Consider the following 27,028-nt stretch of genomic DNA (forward strand, 5'->3'; position numbering starts at 1 on the left):
TCTGTTGGATGACATGTGACATAAGTCGTGGCATGGCAGCCTGTTTTTATAGTCTCTTTGTTTCGGAAACAATACACGTACTTTCTAGCCAGAGATCTTCGTTCTCCAGTAGGGAATCTAAATCTTGCATACTGTAACCGAAACTTCAGAGTTCGTTTAGAAGTTTCCTCTTCCTCTAAGTAGATTCCACGTAAAATATGTTGATAATCCTTTAACTTGTCTTCCTCAATGTATTGCTGTAGGTGAATCTCGAAGTAACCAAAATAATGAACATTTCGATCATTCACTAACTCAAAGTGTTGAACAAGGTCTGACCACTGAAACAATTTCTGACGAATCAGTTCTCTTATACCATTCAGGTACCAGTGGTTAAAGATCTGGTGACGTAACGGATGCAATTGTTCTTTACGTTTGACTTGTATTTTCACCAGCTCTCGGTAAATGCGTTCTCTCAACTCCACAGGCAAAGCACGAATGCTCTCTAGCAAAGTATCCATGAATAGGTCATACTAAATCCTCTTTGGTCTGACACAAGAAATGTACTCTTTGCACAAACATGGTTTCACTTCAGTGTCAAATTTAAATCGTTGAGTCACTAATCTACACATTACAATTCGTTCAGAAGTTTCCTCTTTCACTAAGTTGACATTGTGTTCAAGATGTTGGTAATTCGTTAACTCTTCCTCTGGAATTCGATGCAGTACGTTTACAATGATGTAGGTAGAATCGTCCATACCAAACCAATCCTTTTTAAAACTAGAGGATCGTTGATCAATGTCTGTCCGATGGAACACTTTCAATTGAATCAATCCTTGTATAGCCTTCAGGTACCAGTGGTTCAAACACCGGTGACGTAACGGATGCAATTGTTCTTTACGTTTCACTTGTATTTTGACCAGCTCTCGGTAAATGCGTTCTCTCAACTCCACAGGCAAAGCACGAATGTTCTCTTGTAAAGTATCCATGAACAGATTATCATGGTAAGAAGTTACTTCAATGTCTCGGTCCCACTAAGGGTAAGTAATGACAATTCGGTGACCATCGAGCATGTTCTACGTAGGCCGAATCTTGCGGTTCCCAGTGGTGAAGTGTCACATCGCAACTGAAGCACCTGACTTTATCTCCTTCGCCCAAGTAGAAAAATCCGGCTCTGGCTAATTCTTCGGGGGTCGGTCCTCCCAGATACTTTGGCCATTTTCCTTTGAACGATTGAAGACGATTTTCAAAGTCGCAGTATTCCGACAAACGCACAGGAAACGAATATTCGTTTTTCACAGGTTCGTTTCGATGAGGGTTGAGTGACATGGGTAGGAGTTTGCTCAAGGCTGGATGACATCCGTAAGGGGGTAGACGTGAAGGTGAACATTCCCCTTTAAAACGAAACCCAGTAAAATGTCCAAGAGGACGAGCGGCATCACTTTCGCATCCGACAGGTTTGACACGCACAGCATCACTTTCCATGATAGGGGTAGGGGCACTAAAGTTCCCATGATGCTTTACGGCATCGCTCAGGTCACAACGTACAGCATCGTATCCATCGCAAGGCTCACAATCGCACTCGTCTGCAAACTCCGTTACGCAATTACAATGGTAACCACATGGACAATCGCAGTTTCCTTCCGGACATTTTCCGTCGCAATGCCTGGGTCTTATCCATCCAATATTAGTCACACTAGAGGAAGATACAACTTTTTTACAATCCCCAAACTGGAACGATGTCTCTTTCAAAGTATTCATCTTGTTTGCTCGGTCTTGGTAGTCACAATGAACTATCGATCTTGCCTAGGGTTCCTTTTTATATACAGACCAATACCGACGTGACCGTACGGTAAGGTGAAATGATTGGGAAGTCGAACTCGCTTCTGGTACACGATTTGATAAACTTTTTCCAAAGGTCGACTGACGATGTGGTGAGTGGGTAAACGTACAATCTTGTTCGGTTGGTAAGTGGTCACTTTAAAGTTTCCATCCTCTTCCGATTGCAAGGCTTCTTTCAATACCCCAAAGTTGACCACACGACTGGTACGATGATTCAGAGTCAGTCCTTTCACTTTGCACGTCGTGTGCACTTCTCCTTGTTTGTCCCGGTATTCGTAGCCGTAATTTTTGGGACCGCCACTGACGAAACTTAGAATCTTGTCGTCGGGATGCTCGTCTGTCCAGGCTCCTAAACGGTCTCCTTCGATGTCAGGGTGATGTTGAATCGGGTGATGGATGTAAATGCAACTGTCCGTGTCAAAGTACAGGACGCGTTCTTCTAACAGTTCTAAAGCTTCGTACAATTTTAAGCGAGCATGGGCTGTCACGTAAGCCGCAATGATGACATTTCCAAAGGGGTCGTCTTGTACAAAGTCCAGATCTTCTTCGTAATTGACTAAGATCAAATCCTCGCGAACAACGTCCACGTGTTTCATGAATTTGGTTTTGTCGTGAATCATCTGAAAGTAGCGGGAAGGTTCTGTCAAATATTCCGTCTTGGGTAAACACGGGCGTTGTGCCATTTTACCCCACAAGCAATTTAACATCACTTTGGCAAACGATCGCCTGCCTTCGTTTTTCTCGATGTGGTCTAAAGTGATGCCTTCTTGTTCGTAGTATTTCTCTTTGAATTGTATTTGGTCTTCGGGAGTGTGACACCAGGAAGGATAGCCGCTGGCTTCTTGCTTCAGTTTCAAAAAGGCATCCACGTAGTCTGCGAAAATGCTTTTCTGAGTAGGGTCACCCTTGTGGTATTGTTGTGTCTTGGGAAAGTGGCAAATTTCGTACACTTCTAACAGTTGGTATCCCATGTCCATAGCTTTGAACAATTCTACGCTGACCCAGGTTCCCGTCAAGGCCCGTTCTTCCTGGCTGTGATGACAAGGCTGGTCTTGGTTGCACGTTTCGGCACAAGTACGGCACAAAGGAAACATCAGTTTGCCTTGACAATGGTGAGGTAAGACGGGATGGTATAGGTTCGTGGGAGGCAAAACTTTACACTTGATCAAGCCTTCGTATTGTCGAATGTTTTTCAGGTCGATGTGTTCCGTGAACAATTGCGGGTGCCCTACAGGAAAGCGACAATATTTGCACACGTAGGGATACAGCGAACACACGTCCAAGTATTTGATTTCTTCTCCGTTCTCTTCGTCGGCTTGGTACAGCAAACAGGTGGCATTGGTCCTTCCTCCGTAGAAACTATCCCTCGGGTTCAGCGGGTCCATGAACTGGTAACTTTCCACGAGGCGTTTAAACTCGGGATCGGTTTTCATACGGTGATCGTACTCGTGTTCCCACATTTCCACCACTTGGTATCCTTGCTGTTCTAACTTTAGGCGTCGCTGACAAGTGTCCTGGTACAAGTCTTCCATGGTTCGTTGCAAAAACTTATTTTTAGTGCCACGGTCAGGATAACAAACGGGACATCCGTGAAATAAGCAACCGTTAAACTCGTACACGATCTTGGGGTTTTCTAAGTCCCAGCCATCGACCGAATACGTTCCGATGGTCTTTTCGCCCCCTCCGTTGCGGGCATGCTGAATCCACTTGTCTTCCTTGTCGCACAAGTAATGTAACCAGCGTAGGGCTTTGACCGAGTATTGACGCTTGACATAGTGGGTCGTTTGAGGACTGATGACAGCCACGGTGTTTTCAGGCATGAATCGTTGTCGATACACTAAGGAACACGCTTTGGCAATGGTGCAAGCTTCTTTCAAAGGATCGACCCCTCCGTGTTCCATGAACAGTTCTCGAAATTTTCCACAGCAACGCCGTAAAATGTCCACGTCGGAACGACAATACTTTAGCATTTCTTCCTGAAAGTCGAAGGGGTCAGAGGCATGAGCCTGGTACCAAGCGTAGAAAGCTTCTCGTTGTTCGGTACGCATGTTGTCGGGGTCGTAATAGTGAGCCTCAGGTAAATGGGGTAGAACGGCGTGTTGATTGGCTTCCGTATTGAAAAAGTGTGGAAAGTACCCTTTAGCCATTTCTGTCATTCCAAACGTTTTAGGCATTCGACTCAAAGGCATGGCCAAATAGCTCATCGAATCTTTAAACTGTACTTGTCCCACTTGCATGAAAATGATTTTGGCTCGGTTCAAAGTCACTTTAGGACGTTCGGTGCCATGTTCCGTATAGTATCTGAGAAGAAACTGTCCATCGTATCCGGAGAAATTGTGAGCCATCACCGTGGCATGACGATGACAATCTCCGTAAAGTCCGATGTCCTCTTGGCTCCACGTCTTGTCGATGGGGTCTAAGACCCATTGGGCAAAATCGGCTAACGTGTTTGGCCCCCGAAAGATTTTTTCACGCCCTCCAGGAATCTTGCTGCAGTGAGGGCAATGACTGAAGATAGGTTCTTGAATGCACTTCTCGCACGCTCGATGAGCCACGCAGAAATTAGGAATGTGAATGCCAGTCTCTTGCATGCATTCGAAATCTAAAAAGATGAAATTGCCTTTCTTCTTGTGACCGTCCTCTTTCTCTGGTGGGGGTTGGTATTTTTGCACGTAACATTGGTGTTCCAAGTCCACGATGTGGTGACAAATGTGACATTTCTTTTTTCCTGAACATACGTGTGCCTTGGTACTATTGGTACGTATGCCTTGTCCACACGTAGGGCACAATCTCAGGAGTTGACAAGCACATTTCTGCTGTGAACCTTGCGTTTTCAGATGTTGTTGGTAACAGGTAGGGCTGACAAACGTGCGCAGACAAGTTGAACAAGGCACTGGTTCTTCGCTCAGACAGGGTGAAGAGGCCAAACATCCTGAGCATTTCGATCCACAATGCTTGTGTTGCTCTCGATTATTATAACCATGGTCACATTTCTCACAGTAATAACCGTATCCCAGGAATCCGGTGATACTGGTAATGGTATCGAAATGGTCATCGTGATGATAAACATGAATGTATTTTCCGTCCTTAAAATCTTGCCCTCGAAACAACAGAGACCCGCGCACTTCTTGAGGGTGCACTTTCAAAGTGTATCGTGGAGCTAGGGCATCTTGCAATTTTTGCATCTCAGGAATGCCACAGGGTGTGTCTTTGGACATGCCAGCTTTTCGTAACAGGAGTTCTGCTTCACTTCGTTGTTTGGCTCGGTCCGATTGTCGAATGTTCTCCCAGTCTCTTTTCCATTCTACCGTGTCGTTCTTGTTGGCATAGGTTCGTCCCACCACGATGGCACGGGCTAAACACATCTGGTCATGAGGATTGTGAATTTGGACAAGGCTACGCTTAATGCTGCGAAGGTCGTTCACCAATAACATCTTTTTGCGTCCGGTCCCTTGAGGAGGAGAGACGTGGGTCATGTCCAATGTGGCTTTTCCATCGGTGATGTCAAACTGGTCATTAGATTGTTGCACGTGTTGAATCTTGTCCATGACTTTGGAAGCGGTCAATTCTGCAGGGGTGCTAAACTCGATCCAAACAGGGGATTTCAAACCGTCGTGTTGTATGGAAAGTCTCAAGCGATCGTCTTCTTTGGGTTGACATTGTCGCTTGAGTGCAGTGAGCAGAGAATCCCACACTCCGGTGATGAACCCTTCTGCTTTCTCTAACGGTACTTCGGACTTGAAATCTTTAAACTTCACCGTGTATTTGTAAGCCGTGGTTCTAAATTTTCTAGAGGAGCGCTTTTCCGTCTCTCGAATGGAATAGTACTTTTCAGGGTTGACAAAGGGTGGTGGACTTGGTTTAGAGGGTTCGGATTCTGGTTCACTCATGTCCTCTTCAAAATCACTGGCATGAATTTGTGCCAATATTTCAGCCCTGGTACGAGGCGATAGATCACGTTTCTGCCTCTTACTTTCTTCTTCTTTCTTCTCGAATGAATGGGATCGTTTCATCTTGAAAGCAAAAAGTCAAATGACTCAAGTTCAAACACCATGAACTACTTTATAGTCATAGCAGACCAGCGTATATAAAAGGGTGTGTGTCTTGTCCTTTCACTATTCATTTCACTCTCAAGCCGAGCACAACGATGGAAGAGACTAACCAGATGGAACGTTTCGTCAGAGCTTTGCGAGGGGTCATTAGAAAATTCTCTTCAGACCAGCCTACGGACTACTCTCCTTCCTTTCGAGATAAAAGTCAAGATACTTGCTATATCTGTCAGAAGAAAGGGCATTGGTCTTCAGAGTGTCCAGACCGTCAAAAAACAGGAGCTAAAAAAGACAAAAGTAAAGATACCTGTTATTATTGTAAAGAAAAAGGACATTGGTCTCCAGATTGCCCAAAAAAGAAACAAGAGGAGTCAGAAGAAAAGAAGGATTCTTCAGAGGAAGAGAGGGATTCTTCTGAGGAAGAAAGAAGACAGGTGAAGAAAAAGAAACAGGAGAAAAAAAGAAGGGAAGAAAGCGAGGAGGAAGAAGAGGAAAAGAGTGTGACGGTGAAGAAATTCAAAAAACAGAGAGACTAAACAAGGAGAAAAGAAGAAATCAATGAACTTTTTATTAAAGTGTTGTGTTGTGAATTGTGAATTGGATTGTAAAAAATGGAGAAAAGAATAAATGAATGATATAAGGTAAGAGTCTTTGAGTTTTGATTTTAAAATAAGAAGCTACACTCACGCACTCATACACAGACACGTACTATAAGGGTAAAATGGGTGGGGTTTATTTTTGAGTTATTGGCAAATTGAAATTGTATTTCTTTTCGAGAAATGTGGGTGGCCCTGAAAAGGGCCTTTTTTCTTTATGGTGCAGGGGTGAGTTTAAGCAATCAATTTTAACTGCCTTAAGCCTTTGCCACGGCCAAGGCCTACTTCTGGACTGCGTAATGATGATAATGATTGGGTTGAAATCACTAAGGGTGGTACGGTAGGCTTAGTCACAGGGTTGACGTGTTTAGCTCGGGAAGGTCGTATTCTCTTCGGTCGTGATAAAGAAGTCTGATACATTTGTTTCAGACTTCTTAACTCCGCTAAAATGTCCAACAGTACCGTGACCGTTTGATTTTCACCCTCTTGTTTCTTTGCTGCTACTTCTTCTTGCTGTTGTTTTTGTCTTACCTCTTCTTCTTGTTGCTGTTGCTGTAAGAGAAAAGCCTGTTCCGCTTCCTTTTGTCGTTGTATAAATTTCTCCAATTCTTCTTTCTGTCTCTGTCTAAAATTCTCCACTTGCGGTAATGAAGAAGGTAACGAAGGTTCCGGAACAAATTCTTGCGAGGAGAGAAAATCGACAAAATCCCAATTCACCTCTTCTGAAAGTAAGTCCGGGTTCCCTTGGGCGGTCTCCCCTGCTGGTGCACCCCATTGGATCGTTCTCTGAGTTTCCGTCATGTTGAATCACTGTCGCATAGATTGACTGCACACAAGCGCTAGCGAATCTATATAGACTACGTGACGTCACAGACTGCTCTCTTCGGATTGGATGAGGGCTGACTGAATTCTGTAACGCGTGTTCGGATTGGTGAATGAACTCAATCCGTTTCAATCCTTTCTGTCCCTATAAATAAGCGCAGTTCACTGCATTGATTCACCTATTGTAGGAGCCTCAACATGTGGACCGACGTTGAATCTTCAACCCTTGTGTCAACAATGATGTTCAGGACGGACATGCTCATGTATGTCCGATCCAAGTGGACCGTTGTCCACAGGACCAGCAGCAGCCTGTGGATAAGAAGAGTCTATATAGAGAGACAAGGTTGCCTCAAGAGGACTCTGATGTATGGCCCTGCTGTAAGACGAAGTTTGAGGACAAGAAGATGTCGCAAATGCCCTTTATGTTAAGGGTATATTAACATAAACCAAAGGCCCTTTTCAGGGCCAGCCATATTTCTCGAAAAGAGATAGTCTTTGAATTGCCTACCCCTTTTTTTTATTTTATTTTTTATTTTATTTTTTTTATTTTTTAAAAAAAAATAGAGACCCTCCCTGTTTCAATTTTACATAGACCCTATACAGTCCCAAGGGTTTTTTGACCATGTTAAATTTACATAGACCCTATATTGTCCCAGGGGTTTTTGGCCATGTTAATTCCCATAGACCCTATATGTTCCCACGATTTTTCTCCATGTTAAATTTACATAGACCCTATATGTTCCCAAGGGTGTTTGTAATGATAAATCCCATAGACCCTATAAGATCCCCATTAACTACTACCGTACATACATTTATGGAACCTTTCAACTCTTTACAAATGTAACTCTTGTCGCGTGAATTCATTTGAAATTTTGTATTATTCTGATATCTTTGTTTTCAAATGTGTATTCGATGTAATTCTCTTTCATCTATACTGCTGTTTTCATTTCACCTGAATACAAGATTTGCAATGACCAATCTACCATTAAACTCAGACCTATTGTGTTTTGTCCACAGTTCCACTAGGTCTTGTTGCCTACTATTTATAGACATCTCTTTAATTTTCAATGAAATTTCATTATTTAATTGTGTGATAAATTTAAGTCAATATTAAAGTTACTTTCAGTGTAACTGAAAATGGCACTTTTATTATCTTGAAGTTATGGGATGGCTTTAATCATCAGCTTAAACTCGCATACATTAGACTTAGAAATATGATTTTGTGAAATTTAGTGCGGTGATTTAGTTAATGTGTGAAAGATCGTTCCATCTAACTTTATGAATGAACCTTTATGTGATCAACCCATAACAAATTGCTTAATCAAGTTTATACAAACTCAGTCATAGCCTAGGAAAGACTGTTTCAATAGCCTATTGATTATAAAATACATATACGAGTTTACTAAGCTTTTTTATTCAGGCATACAATACGTTATTCATTGGCTAAGAATTGCATGTCAGATAAGTATGTCATATACATATCGATGGTCAAATACCCTAAACGTGTTTACCAAATTACGTTTATTCAAGCGATATAACATTTTGCAATGACTTCTTGTGTAGAAACCAGATTATACTTTCCGTATGTGTACAGACCAGAAAAGTGAAAAGTATCACCAAACCAGATTCATTTCCATTACAAAGAATCAATGACTACATTGACAAAATTGGAAATGCAAAATATGTCACCAAGTTCGACCTTTTAAAAGAATTTTGGAACATTCAACTCACGGAATGAGTAAACCAAAATTTCGGCATTGCAACTTCAAAAATCGACTTCAACCATATAAATTGATGCCATTTGGTATGAAGACTTATCTCTCAATATTCCAGCATTTAATGAATATTGCAACATCTGGTATAGATGACTGATATGAGTACATCGAAGGCTCATCATATGCAACAGCATTTGAAAAGACCATATGAAAACTATAGAAAATTCTTTGATCTATTTAATGAAGCAAGTTCGTCAATTAATTTGAGTAAAAGTGAACATCGTCGTGCTTGTGTTTCCTTGTTAGGTCTTGTGGTTGAACACGGTCAGGTAAAAACCTGTAGCAGTTAAGGCTAAGGCTGACTCTGATTTCCCAGTACCTATCAATAAAACGCAACTGATGCGATTTTTGGATATTGCTGGATATTATCGAAAATTTCGTTCATATTTGTTTTTAAAATTGCTGATTCCTTGACCAATGTGTTGTGAAAGAAAACCAAGTTTTATTGGTCTGACAAATGTCAAGAGGCTTTTGATAAACTACAGGCCATACTCGAGAAAGCAGCGTTTCTTTCAGCTCCTGATTTCAAAAAGTCATTTAAAATTCATGCGGAAGCAAGTGATGTAGTGGTTGGTGGAGTATAAATTAAAAGAAAAGAAAAAGGATGTGCATCATCTAGTATATTATTTCTAGAAGGAAAATAAATAAACAAGCACCATATAAATTATTCAATATCGGGTTGGAGTGCATGTTTTTCATTTTAACTTTACAAAACTTTGATTTATATATTAAATCAGCTCCTTCTCTGATTCCTGTGTTCAGTGAATAAACTGTAAAACAAAATTTAGAGATTGTGGAGATGGCGTTTGATGTTCCAAGAATATAACATCGACGTTATGCACATAAGGGGAAACAATATGACTGAAAATACACGTTCACTTGTTAAAGTACTATATTGCTTTAATTTGTAGATATTTTGTGTCATTCATAAAACATCTTCCAATTTAAATGCTATTATTTGGATCATATGCATGCTTGACTAATATGTAAAATGCTTTGAAGGTAGAGTTATAAAGAGGTGAGATGCAAGTTTAACAGTAATATTAACAATAAAGCCGTTTGCGAGTTTGGAGTGAATTCTGGCTGGACAGTTAAGTCAGATGTGCGCAGATTGCGAAGTTAGTCACGTGAAAATGTATTTTGAAATGTGGCGATAAGTAGTTAATTTTGTCACGTGGGGATTCCGTGTCAGCTTCGCAGTAGATTTTTCTTTGGGGGGTGGGAGAGACACACTCACACATACTGACACACACACACACACACACACACATATATATATATATATATATATATATATATATAGAGAGAGAGAGAGAGAGAGAGAGAGAGAGAGAGAGAGAGAGAGAGAGAGTGAGAAATGGAGAGAGAGAAATGTGCAATGTTTTCATTCGTAATTCCTGATTCCTGTTTGATGTTGCTTTTTATTCAGTTTACAGATGGACTGAATGTTGTACTTCCATTCTGGTAGAGAGGAATAGTTTATTTAAGCTATTGGAGTTACACAGTGCGCATGCGACTAACAGTTTGGAATTAATGTGAATTTATTCATATACGTTTAGGACAATGTCATTGCGATATAACAGGACTATTGGCATTTCAGCATATTCAAGGCTGCTAGTATTTCATCACGTTCAAGGCTGTTTTTCTGGATCTATGATAGAACGCCCGCATATTCAAAGATCTTGTTACATTAGCACATTTCTTCAGCTTTCGTAATTATTTGAAACAAACAGATCACACTCGTTTCTGTACCTTCTTGCTCGATTTCACCATTCATATTATATCCTGATACTCCCTAATATTCTTCTGCTATCTAAACCATACTTCGTCCATTTATTTGAACTTGCGTTCTTTAAAATAGAATATATTATAGCTGGTTATTCTGAATGTTTGCCTGAGCGTCTAAAATAAAATAAACATCCATTTTGTGTGCATCTGTACCTTATATAATTTATGAAGTTATTGCAAGTTTAATGGTAAATCTGAAATTCTGAGGAAGAACAAAGTATAGAACGGAGAATGAACTGTGAGAATGTGGAAGTCTGGTGGTCTTCTTAAAGGTTGGCCTCTACACGTATTGGCTTCTGTACTAGTGTTGTTTGCATTACTTGCTCTTGATAATATATAGTTTAGTCACTGTATCATTTATGGTTCACTATTGTGTTATGTGTGTGTTCTGCCAGACGTCACACTTATTTATATGAAAACGCTGTGTACATTCAGTTTCAAGATATCGTCACTGTCACAGGAATTGGTGATGTTAGCACGTTCTTCTCTAAACTGTGTGTGAAAGCCTTCCTGCCTGTAGCTCTTTCCACTGTTACATCAAAAGATCTAAAATGATCAAGATACAGTCAATTCATTGGGCCCTTACATTCACATTAACAGATGTAAATTTGGTTACGCATTGATATTACTGTGAGTTTGTGAAATATAAAGTGGTGTTCGGTAAATATCTTGAACACCTATAGCCTTTATGGTTGCCTCGGTTGAGTTACATATTTACCTTTCATTGATGTATATGCTGTTTAACAGCTACAGTGAGTAGAGAAGATTTTAAGAAACATGTAAGCATCATAAGAAACAATATAGCATATGGATGAGTTGAAGATAGAAAGCAAAAACTTCATCTAAGTTTATCCAGAGTTATACCCCTTCTTGTTGAACCTTGCCTTTTTCGTTTGCTTGATTTTCGTCATGGCTGATTCTCTCTTCATCAGCCTTATATGGGTCAGATAATTCGGACAGATAATTGTCCAGCGAATGCCATCTATTAGATATTGCACCGCCAACAATAATATGCATGCGATTCTTTTTAAAGACCGTTGTGTAAGTAATAATTTGATTTTTACCTGCAACACAATATATCATATTTCCAGTTAACATTCCAACCCCAACCCCCACCGAAATAGAAAACTTATTTACTATTCTCAAACAAGCAGCAACGAAGGAAGGGTTATGTTGTTCAAACAAGATGGCCATGATTGGCCTTCAATATAATTTGAGAAGTTTTAAAGATATTACAATCATGGTGTGTATCTTAATATTCATTTCAGCTTTGACATGGAAAAACGTTTCGACGCAAATAATTGCCTGTGAGCATGAAGTAATCTCAATACATTGGGAATACGATCTTATACCTGGGGAGTATGTCAAGGCAAAAACCTGGTTTACTGGATTTAATAAAACGGCGCGAAGAATAGCCTACTGGAAAGACACAGATGGTCTCACAATAGAATCTCAGTACAAAGATAGAGTCACAGTGATTGGAAATAACAGCCTCATTCTAAGAGATGTAACAACCGGCGATGAAGGACCGTACACTTTAATTCCTAGCTTTCCTCTTAGTTCTGAACCTGACCCACGCTTAACTGTGGACCTGATTGTTTTCAGTAAGTGTACTTTAATTGATAGTTTGGTAACATGTTGCATTACACGCTTTAGTCAAAGCGAAACCTTCCTATTGCTTTTCAAGCAAAAGTATACTGATTGGTCTTTGAATACAACTGCTATTATCTTCAAAGGAGTCACCTTTCCTTATTCAAGGCAACTAAAACTCAGGTAAGGGAACCAGTTGTATTTAACACGCATTGAACAATATGTACCGATTGATGAGTTTTAACGGTACATCGGCAAAATGCTTTGTATATAATGTCGAGTACGTTTATGTATCCCAAAGTGGAACACAAAACAAATGTTAAGGGTAAAAGGGTAAAGTGCTTCAAATACTCAGATTCTCAATAAGAGACAGACAGGCCTGACAGTCTCCTAAATCTTCTTATCTGGAACATTATATTTTTACAACGTCCAATAGGAATTTTACTATTATGGTCATTTTAATTTTTCTTCTTTTGTTTACTAATATTAGTTTAGTATCTCTGTAAACTGGGCTCTGGAGGGAGGAAGGGTTAATGAATTATATAAATTTTTTCTATGACGTTCAGTGTCAAAAACTGTGCTAATCCAGTTGTCAAATGTCTGCATATGGATAGGTGTGTTGAAACATTCTTTGAATATATTTATTGATACCATATGAAATTAATATCTGTTATAATTTAAAAATGTTTTTTCTTCTTGTTCATTTTTCACTGTATTCTCAGAGAAGTAGTTTGTTCTTCTAATCTGGTGACAGTTTCTTAGGTTCTTAACTTTTATTATGATTTGTACAAAGGTACTTGTAAAAATACGTATTATGAGGAAGCACAATAGCAGCTATCGTTCACAATATCAATTCAAATCAGTTACAGTCTGGTTTTTTTAATTGCTACTTCAAAAACTTAAGTTAAACAATCATCAGATTATCTAGAATTTTGCCATGCATTGTAAACGTTTTACAGATTTATCTTCTGTTGCTCATTGTTCCCTTAGTGCACGTGTTGAACGTAAAGATGTATTAAAGATTTCTGTGATAAGGCAAAATCCTTTCTACTGTCAGCGGTGTAAAGAACATAGTTCAAACCTTGCTCAAACCCCCCCCCCCCCTCCACAAAAAGATGCTTATTATCTGGCACTTGAAGAATATATGTAAGAATATATGTAAGAATATATCTAATTTAGTGGGGGAATCTTGGATACTACAGCACCTTATCTTCCTAAACAGATGTATATTGTTTGAACATGCAACTAATGAAGTACTATCATTGAACGCTGCAGATGTTCTGAAATTTCATCAGTTATGTACAATAATGCCACGAATTATGAATCGTTACATACGTGTTGGGTATTTGCTTGATTCTTAACTTAGAGCAGTTGTACTACTGTTAACGTATATGTAGGTGTGCACGTATGATCCCAATATAATCTAAGCTGTCGTCTTATTTACTGTGAGCTAGAAGAGGTATATCAAGGAGGAAGAGGAACAGTGAGGCAGCAGTAGTTATGGCATCAGTAGCGGGAGCATGAGTTAAATTAATCTAGCTCTTTCTAAGTTATTAGTTTTTCTACTTATCCCCATATTTGTTTTCGTTGCTGTCTTTTCAATTTCGTTCTCTTACAGCTTTAGGGCTGATTGATTATATATACAATTTTTTATAATATTTTTTGTTTGTAGTTTCCCCATTAAATGAAGCTGGTTGCTGTAAACCTGATATCAATGTTTCCCGTGGTGAACTTCGACCGTTTTTACACTCTACGCTTGCATGCGGAAAACCAACACCGACGTTGACCTGGACGGTTTCAAGAAACAAAACGGTAATTCTTCTGTTTCAAAAACGGCATTTGTAATGCTGTAGACATATGCCGATTTTAAATAATTTGTATTTCTTTAGGTCAGTACACGTACTTCTTAGATTCCAAGAGTTATATTCAAATAAGTTTCAAATAAGTTGCTTCGGCATATTTGAGGGAGAAAAATTATAAGTCATTGGCTTATGATTTAAACAGTGAAAGAAAACTTAGATGCAAAACATATTGAAAATAAAATATATACACACAAATTTAACTACCAAGTCACTTTTACTGTCCTATTAGCACACAATAAATGATAGACTCTGGAAATGTTAGAGATGAGATATACAACTGCTGTGTATGCCTACTACTACATTCTTGAACCCACTGACCAGAAATATCTTTTTCTAAGGTTGTTTGAAGGTATGCCACCCGAGAAATTCCAGATCAATTATGGGTAAAATAAATTTATCTATAATTGTCGATCCTTACATCACGATGCTTAATACATCTAAATATTATGCCCACTATTCTCTCTTTTAACCGACATGGTGGCCAAGTGGTTAGAGCGTCCGCCTAGGATGCAGGAGGTCGCGGTTTTGAACCCCGGCAGAGTCATACCAAAGACTTATAAAAATGACACTAACAGCTGCCTCGCTAGGTGCTTGGCATTAAGAGGTTAGTGTTAGGACTGGTCGGCCTGGTGTCAGGATAATGTGACTGGGTGGGATATCATGCTACATGTCTTCGGCATGTTGCCCCAGTGCTAGACGTCACTATAAACTGCCACAATACAGACATAGTAGAGATATGACTGAAATTTATTTTAAAGCTACGTTAACAATCCAACACACACACGCGCACACACACTCTTTCAAGACACTGTTACACTGCAAACTTCCGAACAGATATTGCGGAATGACAAGTAGGTTTATTATTTGAACATTGCTGTACGTTGCCTTTCTTGTAGTTATTGACTTTTATATGTCAGTTGTTCTCATTTAGATGAATCACAGCTTCCCTTAAAAATCTTTTAATATCTTGTTTCTTTATTAGGTATGGAATAACAGCCTTTTACTAGGAACCGAAGACAAAGCTGGAACGTATAAAGTTTGCGTGACTGGACCAGCTGTTGACAGGTGTTTTACTGGTGACAAGGAATATCTCTGTAAATCTTTTACAATAGAAAGTATGAAACCTATCATAATGCAACTCCTATTGTCTTTAAATGTAAACATCTAGTTTAACATTTGCAGATTTTTACCACAGAATAGAATTTCCAGAAACTGATTCCCAATCGAACAATATTAAGTCAGTTAGTACATTTCATGCAGAATCTCTGAAAGCAAAATAAGTAATTTTGTAATTTTATTTTAATTATTAGTTAAACGGCTTTCACGTAGAATCACAAAAGCATTGCATTCATGCTATTGAGTATAGATAACTGAGAAACGAGGTTTATCTAACGGCGAGGATTTATTACACAGGAGAGATGTATTTTGTAAAAAGAGTCTAAAAGATATCTCTAGAGAAATATGTATAAATCATAGCCAGTGCTTGTGACGTTGGGCATAATTCACATTTGACCTTTATGTCAGCCTTGTATGTCTAACATTTAGTACCGTAGTAGACTGCAACTAGTAAACGGTATACGCCTTAGATAATGCTTAAAAGGGACTACCAGAGGTATGGATGAAATTAAAAGGTTGAAGAAAAGGTTGTATATTCCGTGTCACGTTTGCTCAGCCCCAGTTCGTAAGTCGTGTATAAACTAAGGTATTATTACAAGCCACGTTTTCATGTCTAAACATTACCACAGGCTAGAGTTAATAGCTTACGCAATGTTACCGTGACCAGAGAGAAGACCCAGCATCTTGAATCGGCACAGGGTTAGATCGAGCGACTTCTCACCTATGTGTTATAGCTTAGTCCTAAGATCAGAGGAACCCACGAGGGACCGGGGCGTGTTCTAAATCCGTCCCCACTTGGACAGACAGTAGGAAGGACATTGTCCGCTAAGTTGATTGGATCGGGACAAAGCGACACCAAGCAAAAATTTAGTCTCGCCTAGAAAAATGGCTGAGAAATAGGGTTAATCTGAGGAAACCACTCGTAATTTGGCGGTAAAACTTCGGAGATTCTAAGGAAAGAAAAAGATTCGTAAAGGTCAGTAAGTTATTTGCTCGATTATGCAGAATATTACGGCATTGTTATTGTAATTATGTGTATTATGTATACTTAATTACTAGGATCTTTTAGTACGTATCATTACATTTGTAGTGTTTAATCTACATGCGTATTTGAGAAATGGGATTGAGTATTATGTAGAGAATTATGTAGATTGTTAGCATGTGACCAGAACTAATTTTGTAATTCGCTATTAGGTTACTTCGTAGTAAACGAGTGCATTTATTCATGTGATATGTTAGATTTTACACAAGCTTGAATTGCGAATTTGGAAAATGGTTGAAGTTTGTAAGATTAGCTAATATGGATGTATGGATATATCAGAGCATAGATATTTGAATATTTGTGTACTTTGTATGAGTTGTAATGTAAATGAATGCGTCTGATTGATGTGATATCATATAGTATAATGGGATTAGGAATATGTACTGATGTGACGCAATTTATTGATGTATGTATGAGAAGTAATTGATACCGTGCTTTTATTACGACGTTGTTTTATCATACAAGAAGGTATGCATATTTCGATATGAATGAATGCGTGACCAAAAAATTTAATAGCCGTTATCTGATGATAGGCTGGGTGTAGTGTGAGATGAGAGGGCTAAGGAAGATATTGCATCGTCCTTGTGTTTTCACAGGAAGCTTTTGGGGGGACAGAACTTCCGTTTCAGTTACGTCCCGAGTCTCTGAGACGAGAGACAGAAGTAAGACTAGCAGAGCAGTCGGAGTCGACCAGTCTAGACGGTGGAGAGAGTCGAGGAGGAGGAGGAGTAAAAGGAGTCGAGGAGGAGAAAGTGGAGAAGGAGGAGGAGTATAGAGAAGTTGAGGAGGAGAAGGAATTTAGAGAAAGTCGGGAGGAAGAGGAGAATGAATTGGAGAAATAGGAGAGAAGAATACACAGATGAGTAGAATACAGGAACAGGTGGAAAGCTATCTCACACTACTAATCAAATGATGCAATAGGCTATCACAGGTTCGAGCGGAAGGAGAGTACTTGGAAAATTTGATGCACTTGACTATTGAATTGTTATTAAATTGTTATTCGTTGAATTTCACTTTTTTGTATATTCAGTCATTTAACCGTCGGCATTGCTGACTGGGGGCTCGGAGCTTTCCATCTATCTTTCACTAATTTAACTTCCAACCAAAATCGAGCCTGGGTGTGGCTTCTATAATAATTTAAATATAATATTGGGAACACCCCACCCCTACCATAACAAACTTACCACAGTGGCGGCATAACAATCCGTCACGTCACATACCGCCATCCTGAAGTATATCGTTTAAAATATTTATCATACAAAATATTAGATACAATGAGTACACACATTCTTCTCTTTTATAACCCAAATTATATATTTCGTTTGGTCACATTTTTCAAAACTTTACCAATTTACAGTTACACCCAATTAATACAATTCAGAACGAAATGCTGATCTTTGTATTTATGTCTTAAGACAAACTCTCATATTTCTGTTGGATATGGTGATTCTCAGGAAGCAAATCATTTTATTGATAGATTATAATGTCAACCGTAATGCTTTATTTGTTTTTTCTAATTACATTTGCTAACTTTTGGTGATTTATTCGATTTGAGAATTAATCTTAAGAAACATTTACTTGTCAAAACAGTCTATAGCACTACTGGTCATTACCCAGAGGAATGTGTGAGAATGTTGTCCTTTGTCCTCTTGACCTTTAGCACACGGTTGTTATCGTTGCTCCTCATAAGCTGCCTTGAGGATTGCCATGAAACTTTAAACACATTCAACCCATGGTCAAGTGGAACCTAAATGAAAATGGTGCTGCTCAGACATCTATGGCCGCACATCGGCTAGTTTTACTATATTCTTATTGCCACTTCTCTAGAACGTATGATCATATCTACATGGAATTTTCATTAAAAGATTTATTATGATATCTGGTTAGGCCTAAATAAATTGGTACCGATATGCCATACAATATGGCCGCCATGATAGCCAATTCGAACGCTTTATCTCTGCTCCCACTATTGCTATTCCTCCTAAACAGAAAGTTTTATCTACATGGGATTTTCACCAGAAGACCTCTTACGTATTACTCTATGGTCTTAAAAAAGTAACAAGAAAGTGCAAGGACCAAAACATTTTATAAAATTAAAAATATTCATTTCCCTAAAAGACAATGGGAAAGAATTAAAAATAACTTACAACATGGTGAATGAAATTCTATTATTAAGTCCTAAATGTTCCATAATTCCAAAAATATAAAGTAATCCGAGTGAGTTCCAAAGGTATTCCGAATGATGGTCGTTATTGTAATAATTTATCAGCAGTACAGAAGAATCACAATGGTGTAATCCCAGAATGACTTTAAATGAATTCACAGTAATTCATTAACAGCTATAACTATCAAAATATCTTTCAATGAATTCACATTATTTCGTTGACAGCTATTATTCCAATTAATCGGAATATGTCCAGCATTTTAAGTCTAATGAATGATTAAATTAATGAATTTCGCTCAATAAAACTGATTAACTTCAAAGACTGGTTGTTCTACTAAGAATGCCTACTTCTACATAATAATGCTTTGATATAGAATGCTAAAACGCAATAGAAAGGTCATCGTCCATAAATTCTAGAGCAATCCGATCTCATAAACAATATCAGCTGTTTCGCACTGACTAATCTTAAATTAGGTGGGCTTGGCCTTTTCAAAAACTAGTGCCCTTTCTCAGATCAAGTGATACTACTTGTACTGATGGCACGACACAACCATTGCACTTTATGAATGAAACGGAAAGTGCAAACTACTATCATAGAATATTATTATTAAATTGATATTAATTGAATGACCCTTACATAATTAATTATTATGAACTAATAAACATATTTTTCCTCCGAAATAATTGCAAGAGTTCGTTACCTAACCTATGCAATAGATAGCCATTGAACTATTTACTTGCGTGCTATTTCATTACCTAAGCAATACTTGAGCTGGAACATGATTACAAATTAAATAATTATTATAACTCATGAACGATGCACACATTGGGGTTTTGTTATGTATGTAACTCGTGCAACTTGAAATTGGATTAAAATTAGGCCCAAAGCAGACAAGAAAGCTTTCAGTGTTGTTCTTATAATGCATAGTACATTAAGAAAATTTACTATGGTTTTATTCTGAATATATCAGTGATACTTTTGCATGTTTATGACCATCAGAACATTAACGTCATATCACAAGGAAGCAGTTAAATCAACGATTTGATAAACAGTTAGTAGTAAGTAATGAATATTTTAGTCCAATAGAACTTGCTAATGTCACATAGAATCATTAAGATTCAGCAAACAAACCTAAAACACTATAAATATACATTTTTGCACTGGTGATGCTTTCAAATATTCATTATAGTGCCAGAGAGAGAGGAAGTTCAAATCCACGTTTCAAACGAAATTGTAATCGGCGCATCAACTGCTGTAGTCGCAGTTACGATTGTAGGAGCCGTTTTAACAGCTATCTTTTGCTACCGACGGGCACAGAGGAGAGGTAACACTCTAGAAATTCTAGAGGAGGAAAGGGGTAAGTAGACCATTTAGTTTTAAATCAAACTCTCCACGCTCGAGTGAGACAATGATTGGATTATTGTTTAATGACTCCATAAGCACGTTCATATATATATATATATATATATATATATATATATATATATATATATATATATATATATATATATATATATATATATATATTCGTAATGGGTAGACGAAAATAACGAAATAAAGAAAAACGATCTTGAAATAAGTATGTTATGTTTTAGAGATTTGTAAGGATAGTACAATTGGAAAACAACTATTAATTAAAGAGGAAGGTGGTCTTTGTAATAACGTGTTTATCTTACGGGATGTCAAACTGTTTTGACCTGGTTCCACGCTAAGGATAAACGACATAAACCAGATTTGGCGAAAAGCAGCTTCATCTAAAACCAGCTAAAACGTTTTTACTGAATATATTAAATACCAGTAAAGTTATGCGCGTAGAAGGTTTTAAAGAAATTGTGTCATGAGACTTTTGTAAGGGGTACTGTAACATGACGTAATAATAATAATAATAATAATAATAATAAATGAAGTTAAAATGGTAGCAATATTTACTTGAGTAAATGTTCTAGCAAGACTTGGGTACTAGTGATAAATTGATGCCTGATTGAAGTTTTGATAAGACTGAAGGTTGTATGTTTTCATTTATGTCAACATTCCACATGTGTTCTTACTTGTGGTATCAAGTATCGTTCCTGTGTCAATCCATCTCGCGTAGACTCAGCTGTTAGCATCACAAAAGACTAAACTGATTTATTGTTGAGTTACAGTGGTTGGCGAATTTCGCGCTGATTTTGTTGACAGTGTTGCTCTTGTACATATTTAATTGTTTCCTGAAATCTTGGTTTCTCTAACATATTTAGTGGCACAAATCGTGCATGTCAGCAGACAGATTACACTTATATATATATATATATATATATATATATATATATATATATATATATATATATATATATATATATATATATATATATATATATATATAATTTTAAATTTAAAAACTTGCTCTTACTAATGTTTGGTTTGAAAATGATGTGCCTAGACGGCCCATTCCCAATTACCAAAGGGAAACACACACACACACACACACACACACACACATATATATATATATATATATATATATATATATATATATATATATATATATATATATATATATATATATATATATATATACTTTTCTCGTGGAATAATTCTCTAGCAAGTTAGAGGGAAGTGGCTGTGCGCAATATACATTAAATAACGGATGTCATTTACGACGTGTTATACATGAATCTAATTTGTTGATATAATTAGTATATATTTCTCGTCTGTGTTTCATTTTTTCGACAGCGCTTATAAGGCTGGGAGAAAGCGTTAGCCGTAAGTAAATTTAATTAAATTATCTTTAAAATATGGAATAAGTCCTAATTGATACCGGTCATAATCACTAAACTGGTTGGACGTTTCACACGGCAGATTTCTTGCTTGGTTTCATAATTTCGGTTCTTTAGTTTCATATACGTTCAGTTCTTCCCAGTTTCAAGTTCATATCTATTTAGCAAGTCGGTAGGTCGAGCCTTCGTTTGCAGCATGCTACATTAGTACTTTCTTTGTATTTAGATAGATTATATAAATATTAATTTGCCACACGAACATGTAAATGGATAACCTGTAAATAGTTTAAAGGATAATAAAAAGAAAGCATCAGTGAGCTTTTCTTCTTATTTGTTCCAGTTTGGCGTTTCTGGTTTTCCTCTGTGGTAAATTGCCGTCTAACTGACATTTTCACGAGCAACAAGTATTTTTTTCTCCATTTCTCGTCCTAAAATTGAGTGTTATGTGCATTAGTAAATTAATTGTATATTTATGATTTTGTATTTGAATAACTTAATGTGATGAAAATGACTGCTTTTAAAAGTAAATTCTTCTCTTGGATTTAAGAACGACAGGGTTGAACTAAATGGGCATTTGACTCAAAAGAGACCGCATTTTATTAAGCTAAAATTTAATTTCCTGAAACTGAAATTGTTTAATATACCTTGAGAAAGCTTGTTTATTTTGAATTATCAAGTTTTTGGCGCAAGTGTGATATTTCAGCTTAAATTTCAGTTAACTTAAAGCATTTGCGTTGTGTCTTTTTCTTTTGGGGGTGTGTTCCATATATATATATATATATATATATATATATATATATATATATATATATATATATATATATATATATATATAATTGATTCATAATGGCTGTATAGTAGCGATTTTTCACTGATTATTTCTTCAAATTGAACATTATTGAAAAGTATCTGTACGCAGTCAGAGGCTTTTGGCAAAATTGTTAATTATTATTAGCGAGCAGCATAAACGTTTGCGCATCTTGTTGCTTCGTTTTGAAATTTTAACCCGAATATTTCTATTTCGTATGTTTATCCTTCAATTAAATTTGCAGATGTAAAATTTCTGACGGGCCATTTAGTTAGCCTCTACGAGACAAAAGTGCCCTCCTCCACTGAAGACGTGAGTTTGAGATATAGAATGGTTATCCGTGATCACAGTGACCCTCAATCGCATGAATCACAAGAATATGTAACACCTTCATACGAAAATATGTTCTGTAGAACAAAAAATGTCTTGAAAAGAATTTCACTCCAAGGAGAGGCTGGTTGTGGAAAAAAGACATGGAGTAATTCCTTTATAATGTCCTGGTGTAAAGCGCATTCTCTGGATAGCAACGGGCAAGCTGATGAGAACACAAGATTTCTGGGCAGATTTAAACTGTTATTCAATGTACTTCTCAGTAATGTCGAAAAGGAAACGAATATCAACGAACTCTTGAGAAGGCAACATATTCCAAAAGTCCTTGAAGACCAGTGTAATGTCTATAAATATTTAGCAAAGAAATCAGATGTGGGTATTATTTTTCTCATTCAAGGCTTGGATGATTATACTGGAAATGCAGAAGTAGTGAAAGAACTTTTAAGCGGTGAGAGTCTAAAGGATGCTTTAGTTATATTTACATCCAGACCATTAAAATGGAGTTCAGTCGAGAAAAGATTTGGTCACGTTTTACCTTTAGACAGAACGATAACAATCAATGGATTAGATGAAAACGATGTAAGAACACACTGGAATGAAATGTTGAAAAAAGATGGGTATCCTCAATACTCAGTGGAAAAGTTTTTTGCACTAGTAGATAAAATGGAACTCGGTGCCTTTAAACACGAACCAATTTTTTCTCCAATTCTCATTGAAATGTGGCAGAAAAGTAATAACTTACCTTCTAGCAAAGCAGAGTTCTTGGTGAATGTACTGGAAAATCTAATTAAAAAAAAACGGGATTCGTTTCTACGCCGATTTGGCGATAACAATGATTATCGTTTCGATTTTGGTAATAATCCAGTATTTATGGGTAAAGTTTTCATCGGTCACTATGGGCAAATTCTTCTATCTTTGGGTAAGATAGCTTGCGTACTGCAGCGAGATGAAAATAAACTCTTTGATAGCCAGCAATTTGAAGATGAGAACAATCGCAATTTCATTGTGTCATTTTGCGTAAATGTTGATCTAATAATCAGATTGCAAGACAATGAAATCGAAAGCAAGGAAAATACATTTTCTTTTCGGCATCGCTCGATGCAGCTCTTTCTGGCGGCCCTGTACTACGTTTTCAAGCCTATATCTGAACCGAAGAAGGAGATATTAGCCACAAGGAGTGGTGCAGATGGTGAAAACCTTAGTGACTCCCGAAACTCTGAAACAGCGGAGTATTTGGAATATGTAGCATACCTACAAAGATATCAAGGATAAATGAAGGCGTGTAGTAATCTACGAGTTATAGCATGCATGCTCAAGACATTGTGTTAATGACACCAAAAATAAAATATTAACGTTGTTACATTGAGAACATACACGTTGCAAACAGGTAATCTGGTTATATTCCTACCACTGAGGTCGTTGACCCGAGATCGACAAGTACGTTATTGAAGCCGAATACTGCTTGCCTAAGTACGATAAGGAGAACAGTCAATCTGGTTTTTGCAACAAGTTTCATTATTCAAAAAACATATATTTTAGTTCTTAATGAATAGGAATTGTAGTATGACTATATACGCGGGGTTAAATTCAACCGTTTTGTGGCTTATTCCGACCTCTGATATGTGTAACCCCAACCACCCTGAGGAAATACCGACTTCCATGTGTGTAACTCCGACAGTTCAAACATGCGTGATATGGTTTACATCTCGCAAGGACAAAAATGTAGGATCTGGAACGCATATTTTTACGAATATGATTCAGGATGTGTTTCATAGTGTGATAAAGAAGTGTTAAAGAGAGAGAGAGAGAGAGAGAGAGAATTATATTAGTAACTATGTGCAAAATACATACATTTTCGCAGCACTGTTCCTCCAAAATATATGAGAACGTGTATTACTTTAATTTAATAGGAATACAAATTTTCAAAATGTTTCACCCAGACATTATTACTGAGAACTGGATAAATTATACTTACTTTTCTTTCTTGTTCCTCTATCTCTCTCTCTCTATCTATCTCTCTCTCTCCCGTTTCCCAATCCTCTCGATCTTTTCCAGAGTTTTTCTATTCCTCTCTTCCTTCCCTGCTGCCTTATTTGACCTTAAAATTTCAGCATTTCTTCTTTCATAATTTCATCGGATGTCAAACGTCTGTGAGAAGTTAATGCTCTAGTTTGATTTTTTTCTCCTGTTCAACCGGCATAACTTGGAAAATATTTTCAGATCATTGTTCCATGTAGAACTCAATGTATGGTTTCCTGAAAGAGCATTGTAACCGTCTTGTATCAAAACCGATACTAAGTCTGCTGCTACTATGCTTGCTCCAGTTGGGCTATAAAATTTGTTTCTATGAACGGTACCTTATTAAGAGCCAGTTATCATATTGCTGGGGTTGAATGCAGACTCAAATAAACCTTATGGCACGTTTATAAAAGCGAACGGTTCTAAATGGCAGCTTTGTGTAGAAGCAGATGGTGTGATTAAATTTATAGTATCTATTTGGCTTGAAACCGGGCTGTGTGGTGTACTGAAAGAGATTGATTAGCTCTCTTCTTCGGGTTGTTGGTTCAAGACAGGCAAGGAAAGGGAATTTCCCAGAAACTGATGATGAGGAAGCAATACATGAAGGGAAATTAGAGCTTTCTCGCTGGTATACCGTGGATGGATGATACGCACTAACGACTATGACAGACATATCCACTGAACATATTCCAGTAGCCTGAAACCATTTCCTGATATTTGTAAATGCTGCTGACCAAGCCTAACGTCATAACCGCGGTCGGTAACATTTATTTATTGTTAGACCTGGATTTTGATTAAAAGATTTGATTAAGCGTGATGGTAGGCTTTTCTGACAGGACTAAACACTATCCGATCAAAAGGTTGTAAAACGTGTTCTTTGTGTTAGTGGAGATAAAATGTGAATAATTTTCTTTTTGGCCTCTTCTACAAGACCCAAAACTTCATGATATGGATGGCTATCGACAGTATAGTAGATAGCTGCTAAACGTGAGGTTTGAGAGAGAAAAAACTGACGAAAACATCAGACTTTTATTTCAAATTCACCAAACTTAAAAACTATTTCAAGAAAGAATCCACACAGCAATTCTTTAACTTCATCGATATCTTTAATTCCGTATATTTGAAACCTATATCATATCCTTGACGACGACCAATTCTTTTTTTCCAGGATTCTACCGAACTATCCGCTTTTAAATAAATATTTCCTGGTACAAGATTGTAACTAAAAAGTTTGGTAATTTTTGCAGCATATTCTCTATGCAGGTAGGGAGGTACGGATTTTAAATTCTTGATCTTGGTAGACACAGTATTTCTATCAACATTATTCACTTATTCATTTTTCAAATAACAGAGATTCCCAATCTCAAGTTGTCGTGGATCCCAATCATACATTCCAACCACATATATGGACCGTCCATATACAACTTTCCTCTGCAAAATACAAAGATTTTGTTTCTTTACAGATTTGAAAACTTTTCTCTTATTTTATTTTCATTTTGTTTAGAAAGATAGCAGAAAAAAAGCATATCGTTATAAAGACAATTGTGGAGAGAATTAACATTTTGTTTTTATGCAGATTTATACCTTTAATTTTTTACTTACTTGTTTTTAAATTCATATTTATTCCTGTAGTTTTTTCTTCCAACTTCCATACATACTAATTATAATTCTACGTTGTCTTTTAGCTTGTGTTCTTGGTCGGAATTGCCCTCTTATGAAAAATAACCTGGGTTAAATCCGACCACTATACATAACATTGCATACTATTGTTTAATGTATTAAAATTGGTACAATTTGTACTCTTTTAGCGAGAGAAAGCATTATTTTATGTGTGTGTGACTTGGAATTTTAACGTAGCTTTAACAATTGTTCAGTCATATCGCTACGATGTCTGCAGTGTGGCAGTTTGTAGTGATGTCTAGCACTGGGGCATCATGCCGCAGACATGTAGCATGATGTCCCACCCAGTCACATTATCCTGACACCAGGGAGACCAGTCCTAACACTAACCTCTTAATGCTGAGCGCCAAGCGAGGCAGCTGTTAGTACCATTTTTGTAAGTCTTTAGTATGACTCGGCCGTGGATCGAACCCACGACCTCCCGCATCCGCGGCGGACGCTCTAACCACTAGGCCACTGGAGCGATGAAAGCATTATTTTAAATCTATAATATATATATATATATATATATATATATATATATATATATATATATATATATATATATATATATATCATTGAAAGCTATACAAACATTGGTTGATTGACGCCTGACTAGATTGCTGAATAAATATTTTTGTAAATGCCGCTTCTGAACTCGCGCGGAAGAGAGAATGCCGAGGCGATTACGTTATTTTGTCACGCGTATTGAAGACTTTTGAGAAACAATGTTTTGTTCATAATTAAAATAAAATGTCAAATCTTGAACACTGTTCATAAGAAGACCACAAGGAGGCATATATTTATAAATATGTTCGTCATCAGATGTATCT

The 27,028-nt window shown here is 37.4% G+C and overlaps 1 protein-coding gene across 2 annotated transcripts in view; it reads left to right on the forward strand.

Annotated features, from left to right (window-relative positions):
- LOC149798661 (uncharacterized) overlaps positions 1–24,496 on the forward strand; it is a 42,778-nt gene extending 18,282 nt beyond the window's left edge. The window contains exons 2-7 of one of the 2 annotated variants that reach the window (XM_089957505.1): positions 12,117–12,452; positions 14,111–14,250; positions 15,283–15,415; positions 19,813–19,980; positions 21,336–21,365; positions 22,432–24,496. In XM_089957505.1, the coding sequence (XP_089813631.1) occupies positions 12,117–12,452; positions 14,111–14,250; positions 15,283–15,415; positions 19,813–19,980; positions 21,336–21,365; positions 22,432–23,789 (2,165 nt within the window). In that variant the 3' untranslated portion in view covers positions 23,790–24,496. The remainder of the gene's footprint in view (positions 1–12,116; positions 12,453–14,110; positions 14,251–15,282; positions 15,416–19,812; positions 19,981–21,335; positions 21,366–22,431) is intronic. The other variant, XM_089957506.1, reaches the window with a different exon arrangement.
- Positions 24,497–27,028: the final 2,532 nt, after the last annotated feature.

The sequence above is a fragment of the Sinohyriopsis cumingii genome, chromosome 5, assembly GCF_028554795.1.
Source record: "Sinohyriopsis cumingii isolate HCF-2022 chromosome 5, ASM2855479v2, whole genome shotgun sequence".
Taxonomy (NCBI): domain Eukaryota; kingdom Metazoa; phylum Mollusca; class Bivalvia; order Unionida; family Unionidae; genus Sinohyriopsis; species Sinohyriopsis cumingii.